This window comes from Rhipicephalus sanguineus, chromosome 10, assembly GCF_013339695.2.
Source record: "Rhipicephalus sanguineus isolate Rsan-2018 chromosome 10, BIME_Rsan_1.4, whole genome shotgun sequence".
Lineage (NCBI taxonomy): Eukaryota > Metazoa > Arthropoda > Arachnida > Ixodida > Ixodidae > Rhipicephalus > Rhipicephalus sanguineus.
The window spans coordinates 20478470-20499970 of NC_051185.1; the positions used below are offsets into that span (position 1 = coordinate 20478470).

General features: G+C 45.6%; 1 protein-coding gene across 1 annotated transcript in view; it reads left to right on the forward strand.

Moving 5' to 3' along the window:
* The window catches only part of LOC119372391 (otoferlin), a 132804-nt gene that overhangs the window by 28392 nt on the left and 82911 nt on the right, over window positions 1-21501 (forward strand). Inside the window, exons 3-8 of the mRNA XM_049419902.1 lie at window positions 6164-6314; window positions 16657-16714; window positions 17542-17673; window positions 18374-18436; window positions 19221-19305; window positions 20064-20179. Coding sequence (XP_049275859.1) covers window positions 6164-6314; window positions 16657-16714; window positions 17542-17673; window positions 18374-18436; window positions 19221-19305; window positions 20064-20179 — 605 coding nt within the window. The remainder of the gene's footprint in view (window positions 1-6163; window positions 6315-16656; window positions 16715-17541; window positions 17674-18373; window positions 18437-19220; window positions 19306-20063; window positions 20180-21501) is intronic.

A 21501-nucleotide genomic window follows, 5' to 3' on the forward strand; every position in this document is an offset into this window, starting at 1 on the left:
GCTTAGCATATATTTGCCTGACATTCGTTTTTGCCCGCCTCTCTCGTTTATTTATTTTCGTCCGTGTGAAAAAATAGCAGGCCAAAGATACCCTCTCCCAGTCAATATCTCTTCTTTTTGAGTTAGTTAAAACAGATCTTGCTTCAGTAATGGGACACGCTAAAAAAGACATGTAGTTGCTAATATGTGCGCTCTTTAAGGCGGTGGTCATTGAGAACGGCGCATCTCGTTAAAGGGCCCTTAACCTCTGAAACGACAAAGAACGAGCGCGTTATTCTCTGTGGCGTTTCCCCTCGTTGCGGTAGAATTCGTGACGCCAGCAGTCCCTTCACGTGACGTCATGAGAAAATAAGCTCTAGATTGGCCCATATACGAGTGATATCTGTGGTTAATTATCTACTACACTGCATTGCTATGCAATCGTGCTCCTGTTCCGCCTTGTCTCGCACGACTATCGTGCGCGATCAAGTGATCTCACTTCGTTTTGTGCGTTTTCGACTGCGCAAGTGGTGAAGGCAGCGTGTAGCCGACAAGCGCGAAATCCGAATGGGCTGAACGCTTAGTGCTGACACTGTCTACGTGTTCTATGAAGAAATAAGTGGCGAGGAGGAGATAACGCCTCTGGGAAGGGTAATGAAGCAGAGAAACCACTCTCTCGTCCTTGAAATCGAAGTGGTTTAGGTGCCCTTTCAAATAGAACACAGATTACGTGTAAGTGTCGTTGCGTTACCAATTTACTCTTGGGCATTTTGGAACCACGAAGTCACGCTTCGCGAGTCGAAGAGACGCAGAAAAACAAAAACTGGTCGCTACGCCACAGCCCCGAAATCCCCGCCCTATCCAGCTAGTACGTACTTTCATGACAATAATACCTCGCCACCGCAGCCAGTACTAATTCACGTTTGTATTCTCTATCAGGCAGACTCTCGCGTCCAAGCACAATTGAAGCTCGATGTCATTCAGAAATGAGCCTGCCTAATTAGCTCCTTTGTAGGAGTTTGGAAAACTGAATCGTCATTTATTTCAGTGGCTGATGAGAGAAAGCGTGTGAGACGTACTAGCGCGTATTGTCTGCGCTAGTCAGGCTTCATGTGATCGACGCCTGCACTCGTTTGACAGCGGGAAGAACGAGACACCATCAAGTCTTCTTTAACGTGCACTCACATCGCACAGTACACGTGCCCTTAACGCTCCGCCTCTATCAAAATGCGACCGCCGCCGCAGGGATCGAACCCGCGGCCTTCGGATCAGCAGCCGATTACCATAACCCCTATACCGCCGCGGCGGACAAGAGCGCAAATTATTTTGTCGCAAAAATAATTAGGCCTTAAGTTACCTAAAGTTAAGTGTGCAAGCCAAAATCATGCTGAGGTTACGCGCAATGGCGGAAACAAGAACGAAACAACACATTTAGGTTAACCATAACGTGTTCTTATTTTGATTAGTTTAATCAGATACCAGCAAATGCAGGTTATAAGAAACCAAAGGAAAGCTGTCTTTAATGTAACATGTCACAGCAAACCATTACTGTAACCGCAGCCGAACGTTGTGGGTTGCTTGGACGGCCCTACGGACGTATTCTCTAAGGAACCATTACGCGGGGAATGCAAGGCGGCACACAGCGTGAGTGCCCAATTACACAGTTCTTGCTAACGATCGATATTAGAAGTGTAGGGGACGGGAGGGGAAAGCTGCCTTACAGCCCTGCCCATTATTGCGGCTGCAGTCGTTTCGGAAGCCTTACCATCCATTACCTGCCTTAGCGGACCAATTAGCTAAGAGGAAGTGGTCAAGTGTACGCTGAGTGCCGGGAGAAGTCGCGGGAAACCTTGTCCTCGACAGGCTCTTAGGCTTTACGCCGTGCTCAGAAAGAGACAGAGAGAACTCCGCTCGTATGAAGCGTGTCTGCATGTAGGGAAGTTCTCGCACTCATTTGCATAAAATGAGGAACGCGAGGACGCGATAGAAGTGACGATTGCCTATGCGTCATAAGAGTGGTGAAACAGATGTTACCGCTTTACAGTCAGTAATACTAATTGGCAATTTAGTCACAAGTTTTGGGAATTATATTGAAGATTAGTCCCCCATTAGTTCATACTAATGAGGATAACTAATCTTATACGTCACAGGAGTGTTGTATACGGGCTTTATTGATTTACATTAATGTCCACGGACTGTTGTTACTAGTTATAATAACGATATCGATGAGTAGCCCTTCGTTCGTAGTGCACACCCATGAGAATGACTAACCTCATGTGCCATACGAGCATTGAATGAGATGCTACCAATTTACAGTACAGTACTGAGGGAATACCTGCTTGCGCTGATTATTGAAATATAAACTAGGCTTTCCTCGATAGCGCAAAGAGCGGCCGTGGCAGAGCTATGAGGGTAAGACCGTCTCAAGAATGCGACAATAGCTGCCCTAAGGAACTTCCGGTAACTTCATCTATCAGTCTCTAACACCGAAGTGGAAAAGCGTATGTTTACGTTGTTTCAGAGTAAGAAAAGCCTCTTTTTACGTTTTTAGAAAAAAAGGACTGCACGTTAAGTTCAAGGGTATACCTCTTATAATGTTACGTAGAGCTCAGAAGAATACTTATTTGAAATATCTGGCGAAACACAGGGAGAAAACTATTGAAGATCTGCGGGCTACTCGCCAAGGCTTTTCTTCCCCGCCAATGCTTTTTGGTATAGGCTACATCAGTGAATGAGACGAGAAGCCGTCAAGGGCACGTGTTTGTAAACAGGGAAACCGTATATCAAAAGGATAGACTGATGGGCTAGTTGGTAGGGCATAACCCAGAGCAGTAGCGCAAAGAATTACACGGATGGCGACAGAGACGGGCATAGCGCTGTGTCCCGTCTTGATCTGTCGCCGTCCGTGTGATTCTTTGCGCTGCTGTTCCGAGTTAAACCGTGTATACTCTTGCGTCGTAGATGTGTGCACACACGGGCTACCGCTTTAGATAAGAATGTCATAGGACTAGTTGATCGCTCCGGGAATGGTAAAGAGTAGCCCGTCGATAGCTCTTTTCGGTGAGCCCCTGACTTGCCACGTATATGACTCTTTAAACAGACGCGTTAGTACTCTTTCGGGTCCCACGACTCTCCGACGAGACTATAATGATCTCCAAAGAGAGTTCACGTGTGTCTTTAATGCCACCCATGTACGCGTCAAGACAGCTAGGACTGACAAAAATTGTCAAAAGATTGTTTTTTTTTCTTGGAGTCGTATGGTTAAATGCCAAGAGGCAGTCGCATTTGAAGGGAGGAGTAAACGGGCTGGGCAAACGAGCGAGCAGTCCCAATTCCAACAGCACTCGGGTCGCCAGCCAATAATGTCCACTCATTTTTACGACGTCATTCTGCAGACTATCCTCTTTCACAATGGGCTCTTTTCACAAACTTTTTCGTAGTGCTGTGTTACATAGAGAAATGCAACGAGGCTTTATGGTGGAGCTCTGAGTAATTTCTTAGGTTATTAGCGGCTGCCGATTTCACATTTACCTTGTGCAGTGCAGTAAAAACGGACCTAACGGAAGGGTTGGGGTGGGGGTGCAATTTTAAGCGTAATGGCGTCAAACGATAACACACGCGAGTGCGTTCGAAGTTATCGGTGGCTGCGTTGCTAGGTTATGTCGCAGTGCACGCAGCTTCACACGTCCAGTGCACGCAGGTTCCTACCAGCACATACTACGCTTGTTTGGAAAGACGGTAATGTTTGTGTAACGGTGTACGTTTACACAAGTTTTATGCGCCGAATGCAACTGATGATGAAATGTGTGTCGTACCAGGTTGTGTACTTAACGTGCTTATGGCTCAATGCTTGTGATTTACGCCGTGCGCGAGTAATAACCACTGAGCACTAATAAGCGTGCAAGGCCTGTCCCTGTTAACGAATACTGCGTGCCGCGTAACCTAACTAATTGCCCAGGACTCATTACAGTATATGCTCTAAGGTTACCGACTACAGTACATGTTCCCTTGAGATGTAGTTATACTTACACGTCTATTTTCTTGGGCACGAAATGATGTCAGGGAGGGCGCTCTAACATTTACTAGGCACTCGCTCTTATAGAGAACGCCCGTTCCAGTTCACAGTTTCCAGACATCATCCTTCGGGTATATGAGGGCGATGTTTGTTGGCACGTCCCACATTTTTTAGGCGGAATATCTGGACGGTGCCGCTAGTCTTAGGATTATCGTTACAAGCGGACGTGATTTCATTATCGACAGCTTTTGATATTGCAGTTATATAATCATCTTAAATCTAGTGTGACTTTTAACGCGATGGAAGAGCTCGTTTCGCAGAAATTCCGGTGTCGGCGTCGGTGTCGGTGACGGCGTCGTTAGTTGTGAGCGAAAAATTACCATCTTGTCCATGACCAAAAAAATCGAAAAAGATTAAAATAAAATAAATAAAAAATCTTCGGTTTTGACTGCAAATTGAACCCAGGCCGTCCGCATGGCAAGCAGGTGTTCTACCACAGAGCCACGCTATTTCTTGAAACTGCCTCGAAAAAAAAAACACTATATGAATAATCGAGAAAGATGCAAATAAAATAAATAATAAAAATCTTTAGGTTCGAGTGAGAATCGAACCCAGGCCGTCTGCGTGGCAAGTAGGCGTTCTACCAGAGAACCAAGCTATTTCTTGAAGCTGATTCAGAAAAAAAAAACACACAATATGAATGCCGTGCAGTGGAAGGAGTCTCCTTAACGTATTTAATATTGCGTGTAAGAAGCGTAGAATTGCGCCAGGCGTTAGAACGCGTGAATTGCGCCACGAGTGGGTGTTTTAAAGGCCCACTCATTAAAAAGCGCTCAGGCATTTTTAATCATCATCATCAGCAAAAGCATTACAAAGTGAACGGCTGCGTAGTACCGCATGTTGCCTTACGGACGCATAGTGGACCCTTGTCCCGCCACGGTGGTCTAGTGGTTATGGCGCTCGACTGCTGACCCGAAGGTCGCGGGATCGAATCCCGGCCGAGGCGGCTGCATTTTCGATGGAGGCGAAAATGTTTGAGGCCCGTGTACTTAGATTTTGGTGCACGTTAAGGAAGCCCAGGTGGTCGAAATTTCCGGAGCCCTCCACTATGGCGTCTCATAATCATTTCCTGGTTTTGGGACGTTAAACCCCAGATATTATTATTATTATTATTAGTGGACCCTTCGCTGATCAGCAAAAGGAATAATTATGGCGTAGTAGGTACTTAACAACTGTACTTGCCGTAGGCATTCTAGCATACTTTGATACGGCCATTGTTACGTGCACAGTCGTTTGTTTCCTTACGGCACGGTTGAGGCATGCACCGAGAAACGAAGCGAGGCTAGCAATTGAGAAGGCGATGCGCACGGGGCCCGATTAAGCTATCGCGTTCTACTCTTGAAGGCGAAGCTCAAGCGTCCTTTAAGTTTTTTTTTTTGCAGACGTACTCTACGCATCTTGAAACTATTTATTTATTTATTTATTTATTTATTTATATATTTATTTATTTATTTTACAATACTACTATTACTTAGAATGGAGGAGGAAGAAGTAAAGGCAGGAAGGCCAACCAGACGTGCGTCGGGTTTGCTACCCTACGCTGAGGGAAGGGGATTAAGGGATGAAAAGATAGGGAGATAGAAAGAAGGGAGCATATAAAAAATTCGTGTGAGCTTAGACAACGCTGCTGCATAGTACTGGACGCAGGATCTCAGGCGTATGACGTTCCACAGTAGATAGTCGAGTCATGGTGCCTGCTGAAGGCTTGATAGTACTGAATTTTCACACTTTGCGGCTCCTGCTCTACGTGAACTTGGGGATTGGTGGTTTGATTGATTGCCTGTGACTGCTCGGATAAATAATTGGTTTAATAATTGGTTCACTCTTTGATCGATTGAATAATTGACTGATTGACTTATTAATTGTTGCATGGATTCAGTGATTGATTGGTTGGGTGGACGGATTGATTTATGGATACATTTATTGGTTCAATCATTCATTCCTTCATGTATCGACGGATCGATGCATTATTTGGCTGATTGGTTGATTAACTAATTTTGTGGTTGATTGGTTGTTTGGTTGACTTTGGTAATTAAAATTGATTGATTGATTGATTGATTGATTGATTGATTGATTGATTGATTGATTGATTGATTGATTGTCTCACAGGATCGACGCAGTCTCTACACAGGCGGCTGAGCGACCAGACGCTATACCTACTCTCCGGAGGTGATGCTGCCGAGAGCGCAATGTTCGCCGACGAACCTTTCGCCATGGACACGGCGCCATACTCCATCACCACACCCGTGGTCATCACCAGGTGAGAACAACACCAATATCTGGTGCGTGTGGTATTCCTTCATTAACACACTCTTCTTTTCGTTCTACTTGGAGCGGATATCACGAACCGTATTATTTTAACCGGTCGGCTTTCCTTTTTTTTGCTATGTTACTGAACTGCTATATTATAATGCAATACGAGGGGCGTTCAATAAAGATTTCCCCTGACTAACTTCCATTTATTGCAGGATGCTGAAACTGCGCATGTGTAATGATATAAGTCACTGTAGGTTACGTGCCAATTTGCAACTCTAAACTAATAACGGTCTTCCTTTTAGAGGTGCTGAAGTGGTGTGAGGTGTGATAATGAATGCAGTGGAATACAGAGCAGCAGTCAAGTTTCCGTACTTGAAAGGCCGCACTCCAAGGAAGACGTTCGATGAGATAAAAGAGGTTTATGGGGATGATTCCCCATCATATGATGTAGTGAATAACTGGCATCGCCAATTCAAATATGGTCTGATTTCCGTGGAAGCGGCTCCGATTGCAGGGCGACCCCACTATGCTGTCAATGAACACACCATCCAGCAAGTGAAGGCCGCCATTTTTGGAAAATCGCCGCATTAGCGTTCGAGACCTAGCCCGACATGTCAAGATTAGTGTGGGGTCCATGGAAAAAATCATTCAGGACCATCTTCATATGCGTAAGGTATCCGATCGCTGGGTTCGCCGGCTGCTCACACCTTTCCAAAAGCAGGTACGAGTCGAATGCTCCCAAGCTCTTTTGACCATGTGCCATGGAAACCAGTAGAACTTTTTCAACAGACTGATTACACAGGATGAATTCTGGGTCCATCACTATGATCCGGAGACTAAAGTCCAGTCGATGCAATGGAAGCACTTGCACTCACCGCCTCCAAAGAAAGCACGCACCCAGCCCTCGACGGGCAAGGTCATGCTCACAGTCTTTCGGGACCAGCACGGAGTAGCCTTCATGGATTTCCTAGCAAAGGGTGCCACGATTACTGGGGCATACTATGCTTCACTGCTGTGGAAATTGCGAGAGACCATCAAAAACAAGAGACGTGGCATGCTCACCAAAGGCGTCCGCCTTCTGCGAGACCATACCCCAGTTCACAACTCACATGTTGCCCAGACGGAAGCACGCTCCTGCGGCTTTGAAATTCTGCCGCATTCCCCTTATTCACCGGACCTCGCACCATCGGACTTCCACCTCGTTCCAACATTGAAGTCATATTTGAAGGGAAAGCATTTTCCAGATGATGAGACTCTGATTTCTGAAGTTACAACATGGCTTTTGGAGCAACCTGTCGACTTCTACAAGTGAGGTATTTATAGTTGCATAAAAAGGTGGGAGAAGTGTGTGTCCCGGGGTGTCACCTATGTAGAGAAGGACTAATAAATCTGCAAAGTTTCGTTGCTCTCCGTCCACAGGAAGTGGGTCAGGGGAAATCTTTATTGAACGCCCCTCGTATTTGCCGAAAAAACACTCCTGAGTGTTAAAAATATTTTAGTCTTTTTTTTCTTTTTTCTTCTGCACACTAACATTTGCAGTTTTGGCTGCCTACAAGCAGTGTTGTCAGTAACGCGTTACAAGTAACGGCGTTACCGGTAACGCGTTACTTTTTTCGGTAACTTAGTAACGTACTCGTTACTATTTCGGAACTGTAACGGGTAACGTACTTACGTTAACATTTTTCGGTAACGTGAGGTGTCACGTTACTCGTTACTTTTTCATCCTGTAGGTGCCTTTTTCCCAGAGCTCGCCACCACGAATTCTTTTGTCGCAGCCTCGGAATGCTGTCGGACTGCCAGGCATTAACAAAGAAAGTGCGGGCGGAATCACTTTTGTTTGTGGAAAATGCGGGGACCAATTCCTAAGACGCGCCGACTACCTTTGGAAAAAGTTGGGCCATCGCCACACAAAGCTTGTAAAAAGCCGCGGAATCCGCCATGAGAAACTGTACGGACATGTTTTTCGTGGAAGTGGATTGTAGCAGGGGGACTGCTGGCACCTGCGCCTTTTCGTGCCCAAGAGACAGGCCGCCCGAAGAAAGAAGCGAAAGGCTAGTTTACTCTGTAGGAACAGTTTCGGTTTCGGTTTCACTGCTAATGTCTGGCAACCACGAGCAACCCTGGTGTGCCGCCGGAGGGCGCGGTCAATGTAAACATCGTCTCGAGTTCCACCCGGGGTCACAGGAGAACAGCAGACGCTTCCGAGGGACGAGACGCGCTCGTGGGGCCTCGTACAACGCAGTCATGTATACTTAGTAATAAACAGTTAATTCAGTTTAATTTAACCAAGAAATCAATTCCTCTACATAATTGGTGACCCGGAGTTAGAACAGCGAGTGTTTCAACCCTCAAGAGTCCTGTACATCTGACCAGTTCCTTGCAAAAACATCAACGGTGAGCGCAATGGCGACCAACGACGCTACCCAGACGGAGAGAACCCACGAAGCCCCGCAATATCCTGCCGTCTCAGCAGTTGCACTCAAACTTCCGTGTTTCTGGCCTGCAGACCCTGCTCTTTGGTTCGCTCAAGTCGAGGCCCAGTTTACTACAAGAAGAATTGTGTCTCAGGAAACAAAATTCCATCACGTTATTGCGGCCCTAACGCCAACCGAAGCAGCCGAGGTGCGCGATATCATCCTCGCCCCTCCGACCGAGCAGCCATACGACGCGTTGAAACGCGAGCTCATCCGCCGCACCACCCTCTCCGAGCAGAAGCGTCTGCAACAGCTCCTAACAGCCCAAGACCTGGGGGACCGCAAACCATCGCAGTTGCTTCGTGGCATGCGCCAGCTCCTGGGAGAGAAGGCGTCGAAGATGGACGACTCCCTCCTCCGCCAACTGTTTCTCCAACGCCTCCCTGCAAATGTTTGCATGGTTCTTGCAGCGGCTGGCGACTTGCCCCTCGATGACCTCGCCGCTCTCGCTGACAGGGTGTTGGAGGTAGCGACACCGGCGATCTCCGCTTTTGAAGGCGTAAAAGCGAGTGAAGTTTCTCCCGTTACGTCGACTGGAAATTGTTCTGCGGAGTTACAGTCGCTCAAGCAGGAGGTCCAGCGGATTGCACAGTCTCTAGAGGCATTGAAAATCCAGGTAGAAAGACGATCCCGCTCCACTTCACGCAATCGCGCATCGTCTCGCTCTTCTGATACTGGACGCATCTGCTGGTACCATCATCGCTTCGGGGATAATGCAACCAAGTGCGTGTCACCTTGTGCCCACCAGGGAAACGTGCCGGCCACGCACTAAATGCGGCTGGTGCGCCAGGCCCAACGGCATGCCGCTTATCATCTCCTTCCGACAGTATCGAGCAACTCCAACAGTCAAGTAATATCAAGAAATCCAAAAAAGTTCAATTTTCATTTGGTAAGCAGCCCGCGTCTAAACCCGATAACTCGTTGACTACGCCAAAGAATTTGTCTCAGCTATCCGGCCAACCTGAATCCCGTTTATTTTATGTGGTGGACAAAGTTTCAAAAACCCGCTTCCTGGTGGACACAGGTGCTGAGGTCAGTGCGGTTCCGGCGACGCGTGCAGATCGGCAAGGCCAACCAACATACAATCTGCAAGCCGTGAACGCCACGCGAATTGCAACGTTCGGCCAGCGCTCCCTAACGATGGACTTCGGGCTGCGCCGAACCTTTCGTTGGGTATTCTTGGTGGCCGACGTGAAGCATGCGATCGTCGGAGCTGACTTTCTTCGCCACTTCGGTCTTCTTGTGGACATGAAGAATTGCCGTCTACGAGATGCCACAACACACTTAAGCATTCACGGCATCACGGCATGCATGGAAATGATGACATCAACGCTGCTTCGACCAGAGGTACCAAATTCCAACCCCTACTTCACAGACTTGTTGACGGACTTTCCTTTCATCACGTCTTCTGTGAACACAACATGCCCGGTCAAGCACAGCGTGACGCATCACATTATGACAACAGGACCACCAGTGCACACCCGTCCTCGCCGCTTGCCGCCTGAGAAGCTGAGCATTGCTCGACGGGAATTTGAGCATATGCTCGAACTGGGTATTGTGCGCCCATCCTCCAGCCCTTGGTCATCACCACTCCACTTAGTCCCAAAATCTACTCCAGGTGACTGGCGTCCATGTGGCGACTACCGTTCCCTCAACAAAGTGACGCAACCGGACCGCTATCCGATTCCTCATTTGCATGACTTTGTTGGAACACTGCACGGCGCCACTATTTTCTCTAAAATTGACCTCATAAGAGCATACCATCAGATCCCAGTTGAAGAGGCAGACATCCCAAAAACAGCAGTCACAACACCCTTTGGCTTATTCGAATACACCAGAATGCCATTTGGACTGCGTAATGCATCGCAAACTTTCCAGCGGTTCATCGACGAGGTGACCCGAGGCTTGGATTTCTGCTATGCATACGTCGACGACATCCTGGTTGCCAGCGTTTCGCCCGAACAACATGCTACCCATTTGCGGCAACTACTTTCGCGTCTGGACGAATATGGAATCATCATCAACCCGGATAAGTGCCTCTTCGGAGTACCAGAGATTGACTTTTTGGGACATCGCCTCACATGTGACGGTATAAAACCCCTGAATGACAAAGTTCAAGCTATTGAAAATTTTCCATTGCCTGAAAACAAGCGAAAACTTCGGCAATTCCTCGGCCTAGTTAACTTTCATCGACGCTTCATACCAGCTTGTGCGCACACACTGAAGCCATTAAATGATCTCCTCTCAACCCCTGGACCAGGCACTGCACCACTAGAGTGGACGGACGACGCTCGTGCCGCCTTCGACATAATCAAATCTGACCTCGCGACGGCAGCTCTCCTAACTCACCCGCAGCCAGACGCACCAACTCGCCTCATGGTAGACGCCTCTAGCAACGGCGTGGGTGCTATACTGCAGCAATGCATCGGTGACGAATGGAAGCCTCTCGCATTCTTTTCAAAAACACTGTCCCCTGCACAAACCCGGTACAGCACATACGGACGTGAGTTACTCGCTATTTATTTGGCAGTGAAATATTTCCGCCACTTCCTGGAAGGCAGGTCATTCTATATTCTCACTGACCACAAGCCACTGACTCACGCCTTCACCACTCGATCGGATGGACTGTCACCGAGAGAAATTCGACAACTGGCATTTTTATCGGAATTCTGTACCGATATTCGCCATGTCGCTGGCTCTGCGAACGCCGCAGCTGACGCACTCTCGCGTTCCCACATAAGCAGTGTCACTTTGCTTTCAACTTCCGTCGATTTTGACAAAATGGCATTAGCACAAAGGGAAGACAATGAGCTCCGAGAGCTAAGAAATTCTTCATCCAATCTGGTATTTCAAGATGTGCCATTGCAAACCTGCACAGAACTACTCGCATGTGACATGTCCACTGGCACACCACGCCCATTTGTACCAAAATCGTTTCGCCGTTGCGTCTTTGACTCTCTGCACTCATTGTCGCACCCGGGAATCCGTGCAACGCAAGCACTTGTGACAACGCGATACCTGTGGCCGGGAATGAACAAAGACGTTCGAGATTGGTCGCGTACGTGTACTCAGTGTCAACGATCGAAGATACAGCGCCACACTGTCACTCCACTGTCAACATTTCTTCCTCCAGACGCACGGTTCAGAGAAGTCCATATTGACACTGTTGGTCCCTTGCCACCTTCCCAAGAATGCTGCTACATTCTTACATGTGTCGACCGCTTCACTCGCTGGCCAGAAGCCGTTCCTATGCGAGATATGTCCGCTGAGACTGTTGCTAAGGCATTCCTGCGGACATGGATTGCACGCTTCGGAACACCATCCATCATCACAACTGATCGTGGACGCCAGTTTGAGTCTTCCCTCTTCAAGGAACTTCTCGCTATCCTTGGCACACATCGTATCCGCACAACAGCTTATCATCCAGCAGCTAACGGAATGGTGGAGCGAATGCACCGACAGCTTAAATCTTCCATAACTGCGTACGGCGAACCTTCCCGTTGGACCGAAGTGCTCCCACTTGTGCTCCTCGGCATGCGCACAACACTCAAAAGTGACTTGAAGTGCACCAGCGCTGAGTTGCTCTACGGAACAACCCTTCGCCTCCCTGGTCAGTTTGTAGAAGCAAACAAAAATGAGGTCTTGCCCGATTCTCTACAGTACGTGTCACGCTTGCGAACAATGATGGACAGCCTCCGTCCCACACCGACTCGCGCAAAGCAGGCTACTCATGTGTACATGTCTAAAGACCTAGATAACTGCACCCACGTTTTCCTGCGCCGTGACGCGGTGAGAAAACCACTCCAGCCACCATACGACGGCCCATTCAGAGTACTTCGTCGCAGCCCGAAAACTTTCACCATTGAAATTCGTGGACGATCCGAAGTCATCTCCGTGGACAGACTAAAACCGGCGCACATGGAGCAACCGCTGAACGACACCGCCACTGAGCCACATTCGAGAATCAGCCATCCCTGCACCACACGTTCCGGAAGAACTGTACGTCAACCTATGCGATTTGGGACATAATTGACATGCTTCTTCTGCCGCCGACATACTTGTGTAATATGCGGGCCTCTTCCTATACGAGGAGGGGGAGTGGTGTAGGAACAGTTTCGGTTTCGGTTTCACTGCTAATGTCTGGCAACCACGAGCAACCCTGGTGTGCCGCCGGAGGGCGCGGTCAATGTAAACATCGTCTCGAGTTCCACCCGGGGTCACAGGAGAACAGCAGACGCTTCCGAGGGACGAGACGCGCTCGTGGGGCCTCGTACAACGCAGTCATGTATACTTAGTAATAAACAGTTAATTCAGTTTAATTTAACCAAGAAATCAATTCCTCTACAACTCCATACCATGTGCTGATCGTGAGGCTTCGTACGCGGGGGAAACAAAGAACTTCCCCGAGAGGCAACATAAAAACGACGTCCGCAAGTTCGAGTGACAAAGGAGTGCACTCGCCGATCACAGCGTGGTGAAAGACCACCGCATCGAATTTAACAAGTCCCGCGTCGTTGACCTAGAAGCCAATTACTATAAGCGGCTTTTTGTGGAATCCTGACCCATCCAGGCGACAGCCAGTAACGTCAACCGGTCTACAGGTGCTCTGCCGATCGAAAGTCTGCCTCAACGGAATTCTGCACATCATGGAGAAAAGATGCGACCCCACGGCAAGAAGAAGACCCTCAAAAAGAAAACGAGCGGGACGCGAAACGTCTTACTTTTTCTTGTAACGGAAAAAAAAAAAAAACTTACTCACTACCTTGGTTGGCGTCGCTCTGTTTCAAACAAAACCCATGAATATCGCTGTCACACGAACAGCTTTAATCGCGGTTAAGCTAACTAGGGTTACGGCTAACCACGGTTACAGGTAGCTACACGGCAGGTGGTTACCGCAAACGGGTGATTCCACGAGAGATCGTCACGGATCCGAAAATGGATGTTTTAGATTTAATTGAGTATTTTGTATTTTATGCGCATGCCACGCAGTAGCCTGAAGAGGAACCTAGTTTTATTATTAGCTGCATAATTTACGAGCACAAAATAGCGAATATATTCAATACAGAGGGACCGATTTTATTTCCTGTTGTTCTCGAACGTTCACAGTGATGAAAAACGCAATTATTACCGTTACAAAGACATTTTGTGTAGGACATGTATGCGCAACAAAGAGTAAAGTAACATTGTTTGGAACTTGTAGAGCGCAGGAAACTATTTTTGAAAAGTGTCTAAATATGCGACATTTTTTATAGTTGCTACATAATAGTTGCTACAACGTTGATAAGGTTTATCAACTTTGTTTTGAAAATGAATATTGCTTTTTTCTATCTGCAACTACAGTTAAGTTTCTGGTTATTGAACTCCCGAGCGAACGAGGCTGATCTTAAACACTCTACACAGGTTAACAGGTTATATGGGTTAAAGTGAACAAAAATGTATATTCACAGATATTTTTTTCCGTGACTAGGCCATTAAATCATTCCTTTATTACTACAAAATTTGCGCATCTATTTTGCTAGTAGAAGCACGCCGTCAGAATTACTGTAAACGTATTGAAAGTTCAGTGATGCTTTCTTTGCGGATAGCGTTAATAACTGAATCTCATAGTGTGTATAATGTCACATTGAGAAAAATGGCTTCACCATGTGCCAGAGTCAGAAGCCATCATATGCAATTCTGCAGGCAACTTTAAGCCACTATAACGTAGATAAAGTGCGGTACATTTGTGCAAATAATTCTCGTTAAATCAGCATTTTGCGTATAATCGTTGTTTGTGTTCTAAGCTTTATGTGAAACGTAAATTTGAGATTTAAAAAAATTCCTATTTCGGGTTCCTGCAGCAAAGACACATTGATTAAAATTTATTATTGTGGAGTAACGGCAGAGGTAACGTCCGTTACTTTTTTTCGGTAACGGTAACGGTAACGCATTACATTTTTTTGTAGGTAACGTAGGGCGGTAACGCGTTCCTTTTTTTATAGTGTAACGAGTAACGTATTTAGTTACTTTTTTTCAGTAACGCCTACAACACTGCCTACAAGGTACAGCTGTTTGAACCCTATGTGGCCTTCGTAGGCCTGATTGCATGCTCTGTCACTACTTTATGCAGTGATGTAGTTATTGATATTAATAACTACATCACTGCATAACGTAGTGACATAGTATGTAGTTAGGCCTGCCGAAGCCACATGGAGATCTAACGGCACTACCTGACAGGCAGCGAGAACCCTCCCCCCTAACATTAATATTGTTATTGTTATCCGACATTATTATTATTATTATTATTATTATTATTATTGTTATTATTATTATTATTGTTATTATTATTATTATTATTATTATTATTATTATTATTATTATTATTATTATTATTATTATTATTATGACTAATTGCGACATTATTATTACTAATATTATTAATGAAAAAATCCGTAAACAGGGGGTGGGTGCTCGAGCCAGCACCCCCTGTTTACGAATTTTTTGATCGCAAGCTTCCATTTTCCACTTCCTGCCGTTTTTAATATTAATAATGTTATTCGACATTATTATTATCATGGGAGCGGGCCTATTGTAGGTTTTTGGCAGCACGACTTTGTCTAACGATGTAGCTTAATGGCTGACAGGATCGACGATGTGGTCGCCAAGTCTACCGGTGTTCATTCGAGATGTGGCCAGCCATTACAAACACGGAAATACACGGTGTGAATCATTGTCACAGTCAGGCCAAGTGTTTTACTGTCATGACTGCCAATAATTAGCGTACTCCAGGCAACTACAGTTATGTAGCTCAAAGGTATATCATTAACATGGTTTCGTGTTGTTGCTGTTGTTCATGTTCTGCATCATCAAGTCGCTGTCGACTCCTCGTGACAAAGCCTGCGAGATCTATCTAACACAAGTTCTTGAACGACTTTGCGAACACTAAACAGCTTGGACGTTTTGTTTAAACCATTCTTCTTCTCTAGCGAAACAATTTAAATACTGGGAGAAATCCGCGATGTAGTACAATGGTTGGGTAGATTTCTAATAAGGAAGAAATAATTTATTCCACCAATCTCCTTAACTCCTGTTTTTGAGGCTCTTCGCATGATATTAAAGCCTACGAAACCAAGTACAATTCCCTGGTCTTCTGATACAAGTCGCTTATGCAGACGTACAGGATTTCAAGCGCTAAAGAGCTCACAGGGTCCCTTATGCATTCGTCTAAGATGACTCAAAGGCGAAAGCCATCTGCCTTTTCTTTTTCTTTTCAGTCGATTCTATTCATCGCTCTGCTCTAGAAAGATTTCTGCACATAGCGTGGTTTTGCACTGCATCCATGATCGGAGGCATTGCAAGCTTTCTGCACCTTACGTGCCCCAGGAACCGGCCCACCTATGACCAAGCGATGACTTCATGTGATGACGTCGTTATTACGCCACATAATGTGGCAATCTGTGACGCCTTGATGACGTAAAATGGGGACCTCATCACATAATGATTTTTTCGCATCACTCATGTTGATGCCGACGCCGAATGTCACTTTTCGTGTTTGATTAGGCATCTAAGGCTTTCGCATTATTATCGATAACCATGTATCTCGGACAATGTAACTTGAAGGCACGTAGGAGTGGGGATGTTAGTATTGATGCATGGCGAAGGCAGCCGCGCACAACTGAGGCACTCCGAAAATATGAGACGGCGCTTGGAAGCCAACGCTACGTCCCATCTCGTCCTTTATTTCGTGGGACTAAATTGTACGCTGCCACCTTCGCCGCCTTGGACAATGCCTGATTAGGGTTGTGCATTGGACAACACCCGAAATTCCGGTCTGCGTCTTCGCGGTGCTTTTAACTCGTGGAATAATTGAATCGTCCTATATCTCATTCGCAGGCCCAAGTTAAGGCAAGACATCACAGCAACATCGGCACTGAAAGCACAGGACTTCCAGGTGATCGATTATTTCGTGCTACGTTAACACTTATTGGTTTTTTAAGCAGAAGAAAAAAAAAGGTCAAGCGAGAGGTGAGAGAACAACAGTTTGGATGGTGAAGCGACATATGACAGATGGCTTGCTGGCTAGATGGGAAAGTGACAGATGGTCAAGTGACGGGAAACCAGCGTTGTGGAGAGTAGAAATGTGGCTGGACTTGATTAACGCAAGAGATAAAGATTGCAGCTGTCATGTAAAATTCCTCGGTTAAACTCCTTCGTCATGATCCAAAGTGCTAGTATCGTAACGTTAGAAGGTCATAGCCAGTGTTATGCAAGTGTTCAGTTCTGTAAAACAATAAGTGTTGTGATGAAGCTAAGATCCACATTACCGTTCTTTCATTTACATGGTCAAATAAAAGAAGTTGGAGCCTTTAGGGTGCCGTCGGCCACTCCTTATCACTTAGCAGTAAAAAAGCGAAAGGAAAAACAAGTAAATAAAAAAGAAGAAAAACATGTTATCGCGAAATATGGCACCCCGTGGAACAGCGGATGTATAACACAACCCAAAGTCACTAAATTAACACGAAGTCTTCTACGCGAGTACAGACAAGTAAGAACCCGAATCCACGCGTTCCGCATTACGCCAGCAAAACTTAACGCCGTCTTAGCAAAACGTTGCAAGTATTGTGCTGAGGTTGTCGGTTCGATTCCCGCCACTGGTAGCTTGCTTTCGTCTTCCTCTTTCGATTCTTGTGTCATGTTTTCGCTCCGTACTCTCTGTAATTTTTATCATAATTCTATTAGATGCCATTTCTTTCTGCTTTTCTTTCATTTTCTATCCAGGTCTGCGTGACAATTATCGAAGGTCGACACCTCGCCGGTCTCAACATGGATCCAGTGATATGTGTGCAAGTTGGTGACCAGAAGAAGTACACCTCAGTCAAGGAATCAACAAACTGCCCGTACTACAACGAGGTAGCTCTATCTTTCGTGACATTAGGAAAAAAGTAATCTGACCAGATCACTGACATGAATTTACTATATAGGATGCAACTACAACGTAACTACCTCTTTACGATTAAAGTAACTTGTTTTCAAGTCAGTTTCATTTCGCTGTGCACATAACGCACTTAGTAAACTAGTCTACTGCCACGAAAAGAGCGCATTCTTTTACCTTTTTGAGAGACAGTGATTGCATTGATATACATTACTTTGCTGAGGGTTTGCGCTGTATGCTTCGTGCGATATCATTTTTCGTCAAAGTCGTCAGTAGCAACGTACTAATAGTGCTGCGAATGAAACCTCTCGAATATGTATAATGAATACTACCTCATCCGCCAGTAAGCAAAAAGCCTGCCATGTGCTTCCCATACCTTTCTATTCCTTCCAAATGTTTAACATCGCGGAACTGGCTTATGAGAGTAAGTGGCAGTGGACAGTTTCAGAAAGCTTGAAGAAGAAGTGGGTTACTTGTGGCTTCGTGCTACAAACGGGTGGTTGTCAATTCCCTTTGTTAACCCTTCCGCCACTTTGCGGGATTCCGCAAAACTGATTTGCAATATGTGCCCATGTGTGCTAGATTCTATTCAAGATAGTTCGCCCACCGAAACCGGCCTTGTGATAACAAGAAATTCAGTAGTAACTGAGATATTTTTTCGCTTTTCTTCTCTTGCAGTACTTTGTCTTCGATTTTCACATGGCACCGTCAATGTTGTTCGACAAAATCGTGACACTAACGGTGAGTTTATTCCTTTACACTTTGCCGCGTGAAAGCAGTGCGTTAGAGTTTGAAGCTTTATGCCTAGTCTTGCCCTTTGTAATAAGTTTTGATGCAACGTAATATTAAACAAAACAAATGACTTGTTGACGGGCGAGATGGCTCTTAATGTAAAAAAATGCGTCCAAAACCGACGAAGACCATACGGAAATACATGTCTAAACTGCTGCTGAATTACTGCGAAAGTACTACTAAAAGCTGAAATATTACTGAAATACTGAGAATAAGTATATTAATAATAACTGTTGGTGTTTAACGTCCCAGAACCACATTATGATTATGAGGGACGCCGTAGTGGAGGCCTCAGAAAATTTCCACCGCCTGGGTTTCCTTAATGTGCACATAAATCGAAGTACACGGGCCTCAAGCATATTCGCCTCCATCGAAAATGCGGCCGAAAATGCGGCCGGGATTCAATCCCACGACCTTCGGGTCAGCAGTCGAGCACCACATCCACTAAAACACCGTGGCGGGTTGCTCTTAACGTCGAGAAGAAGGTACTGTCCCACACCGACAAAGACTATACAGAAATACAGTTCTAAAATGCTGCTGAAATACTACTAAAATGCTACTAAAAGCTGAAACACTACTAAAATACTAAGAATAAGTATCGCAGAAACTCCTGAGAGGGCGTCTGCGAGAAGCCCTTCGAGGAGCTCAAATTACTTCTACAATTTCCTGCTTTAGACATTGCCTGTGAATGGGGCGTATTGTCGAACGTGCTCTTCCGTTTTTTTTTTTGCAGGCGTTACACAACCGGAACATCATACGCTCGGGAAAAGTTATCGGCACCTTCAAGCTTGACGTTGGCACCGTCTTCAACCAGCCGGGTAAGAAAGTGAAAGTGCCTAAGAACGACAAGGGCTTCGCAGTCAGCACCGTCAATGCACCACTCGGATGTTGCATAGGCCTAATGAAACAATACGTATGCACAATTCTCTAGAGAGTGAAGGTCTAATCTTTGTGCGGGGACTTCGGGGTGTCATCCTGTATAGTGTTATGACATGCCGGACGGTAAACAACGCACAACGCGAAATTAAAGGCTTTAACACGGTGCTTCGAGTGCGAACCAGGTGACATCTTCATTTTGCAGACAAAACTCGTACAGTATCAGGAAGAGTCGGCACCTTATTGATGTGAGCACGAAGCAAAATGTCTCAGAGCAAAAAAAGAGAAAAGAACAGGAAAAAGTAAAACTTTTTTAGTAGGACACAATTTTGCGCGTTATCTGAAGCCACTCAAGCAAAAAAAAATTGAAATGTTGAAGTCAAGTATAAATATCGCTACTACGTTCGTTAACGTAGCGGCAAAATTTGACGTAATCATTCCAAAACAATAAAAACGAACAGAGGTCTTGATTTGCTGTCGCATCGCTGCAGTCCTTAATAATAATTTTGCGTAACGTTGTGCTCAACGCCTCAACTTGCAACGTTACCACGCAACTGTGACCGGTTGACATTTGCTTTGCATTTTCACATGCAAACCACTAATTTCGCTCCTATCCAAGAGTCAACCTAGTCTGTGTTTATGGCGAATCATTAGATCTATTATTGTCGTGCGAACGTCTAGCTGAGTTGTTCTTTTTTAGAGCACCAGTTCTATCACAAGTGGGCCGTCCTCACGGACCCGGATGACATGACGGCTGGTCCCAAGGGATACATCAAGTGCGATATATCCGTCGTCGGCAAAGGGGACACAATAAAGGTTAGCATTACTTCGATTACGGTAATTAGTAGACAGCTGTGCACAACTGTTCAAGGTTTTAATTCACGTCATGCAAATCCTTAGCAAATATTCATAAACAGTTAAATGAAACGACTGTACTGCGGAAGATGAAACACAGTTGCCTGGAAAACTAAATAAACGTCAGGAAATAAGTGAATTCATGCAAAAAATGCAAAGAAAAACATCCGCAGAAGTACAGTAGGCAAGGAGCAACAAAACCTATGTAGATTTTTTTTTGTAATTTTCGTGAGGCCAACATAACCAATAGTCATATATTCATAGTAATATGAGTTGACGTATAGTTACAAATACATAGACACGTGATTCAAGCAGTATTTTTGACAACGGGAGCATGTAGTTGCAAGCAGCGGTTTCGCGTTGTTGCGTTAAGGGGGATGGTGTTAAGTGTTAGCGTTTTGCTTTCCTGCCTGGAGAAGGCGTGGAAGTTCAAAATGGAAGAAAACGAAATAAGGGCCACTTGCTTGCAATTTTCTACTCATATAATCGTGAACTCTGTAGTTGTGTGACCACAAACGCGGTAGCGTAGCATACCTTATAGGTCTTTTCATACTCATGCAGCGTTGGAAATGCTGGTATAGCTGCCATGAGCTCAGCTGACAGGGATTGCTAAGGAGTTTATGAATAAAGGCGGTTTTTTCGATTAAAAACGCTAGCATGCGTGTCACTGCTTCTGCTCGTTTATTCGACGCTGTCCTTTTATGTGATTTTCACCACACATAGAAGCACAGCTTGGCGTTTAGAGCATCTTTATTATTATTATTGTGTTGGAAATAGCTCAAGAGACCGACCTATCGGAAGACTAGTAATTATAACGTTCTCGTTCGCTCCCTTTACTGCGCGCGGTTAATTCTCCTATACGTGGCGCCTGAATAGCGGTAGTTGGCGGTGTTTAATTATCTACTAGCCAAATTTACATTGTCGTATCAATAAAGTGAAGCAAAACGGAAAGGCGAGCTAGTTGGTACTGATTCATAATGGTGTAATAGTAACGCAAAAAAAGACGAAGCCAAGAAAGTGAACACCACACCAAAGTGTGGTGTTCACTTTCTTGTCTTCGTCTTTTCTTGCGCTACTATTACACCATTATGTATCAATACACGCAGTCATCTATGTGCGTAAATATTTAAACCGCATATTTCCATCAACGAAGTCCTCGACGTCATCGTATTCGTGTCACCGCATATTGGAATATCTATGCAGATTTTTCAAAAGAAAGGCTTCTCCTTCTGAGGAATACGGGATGACGTGAACGGGATGACCTCGAAAATTTTGATGACGTG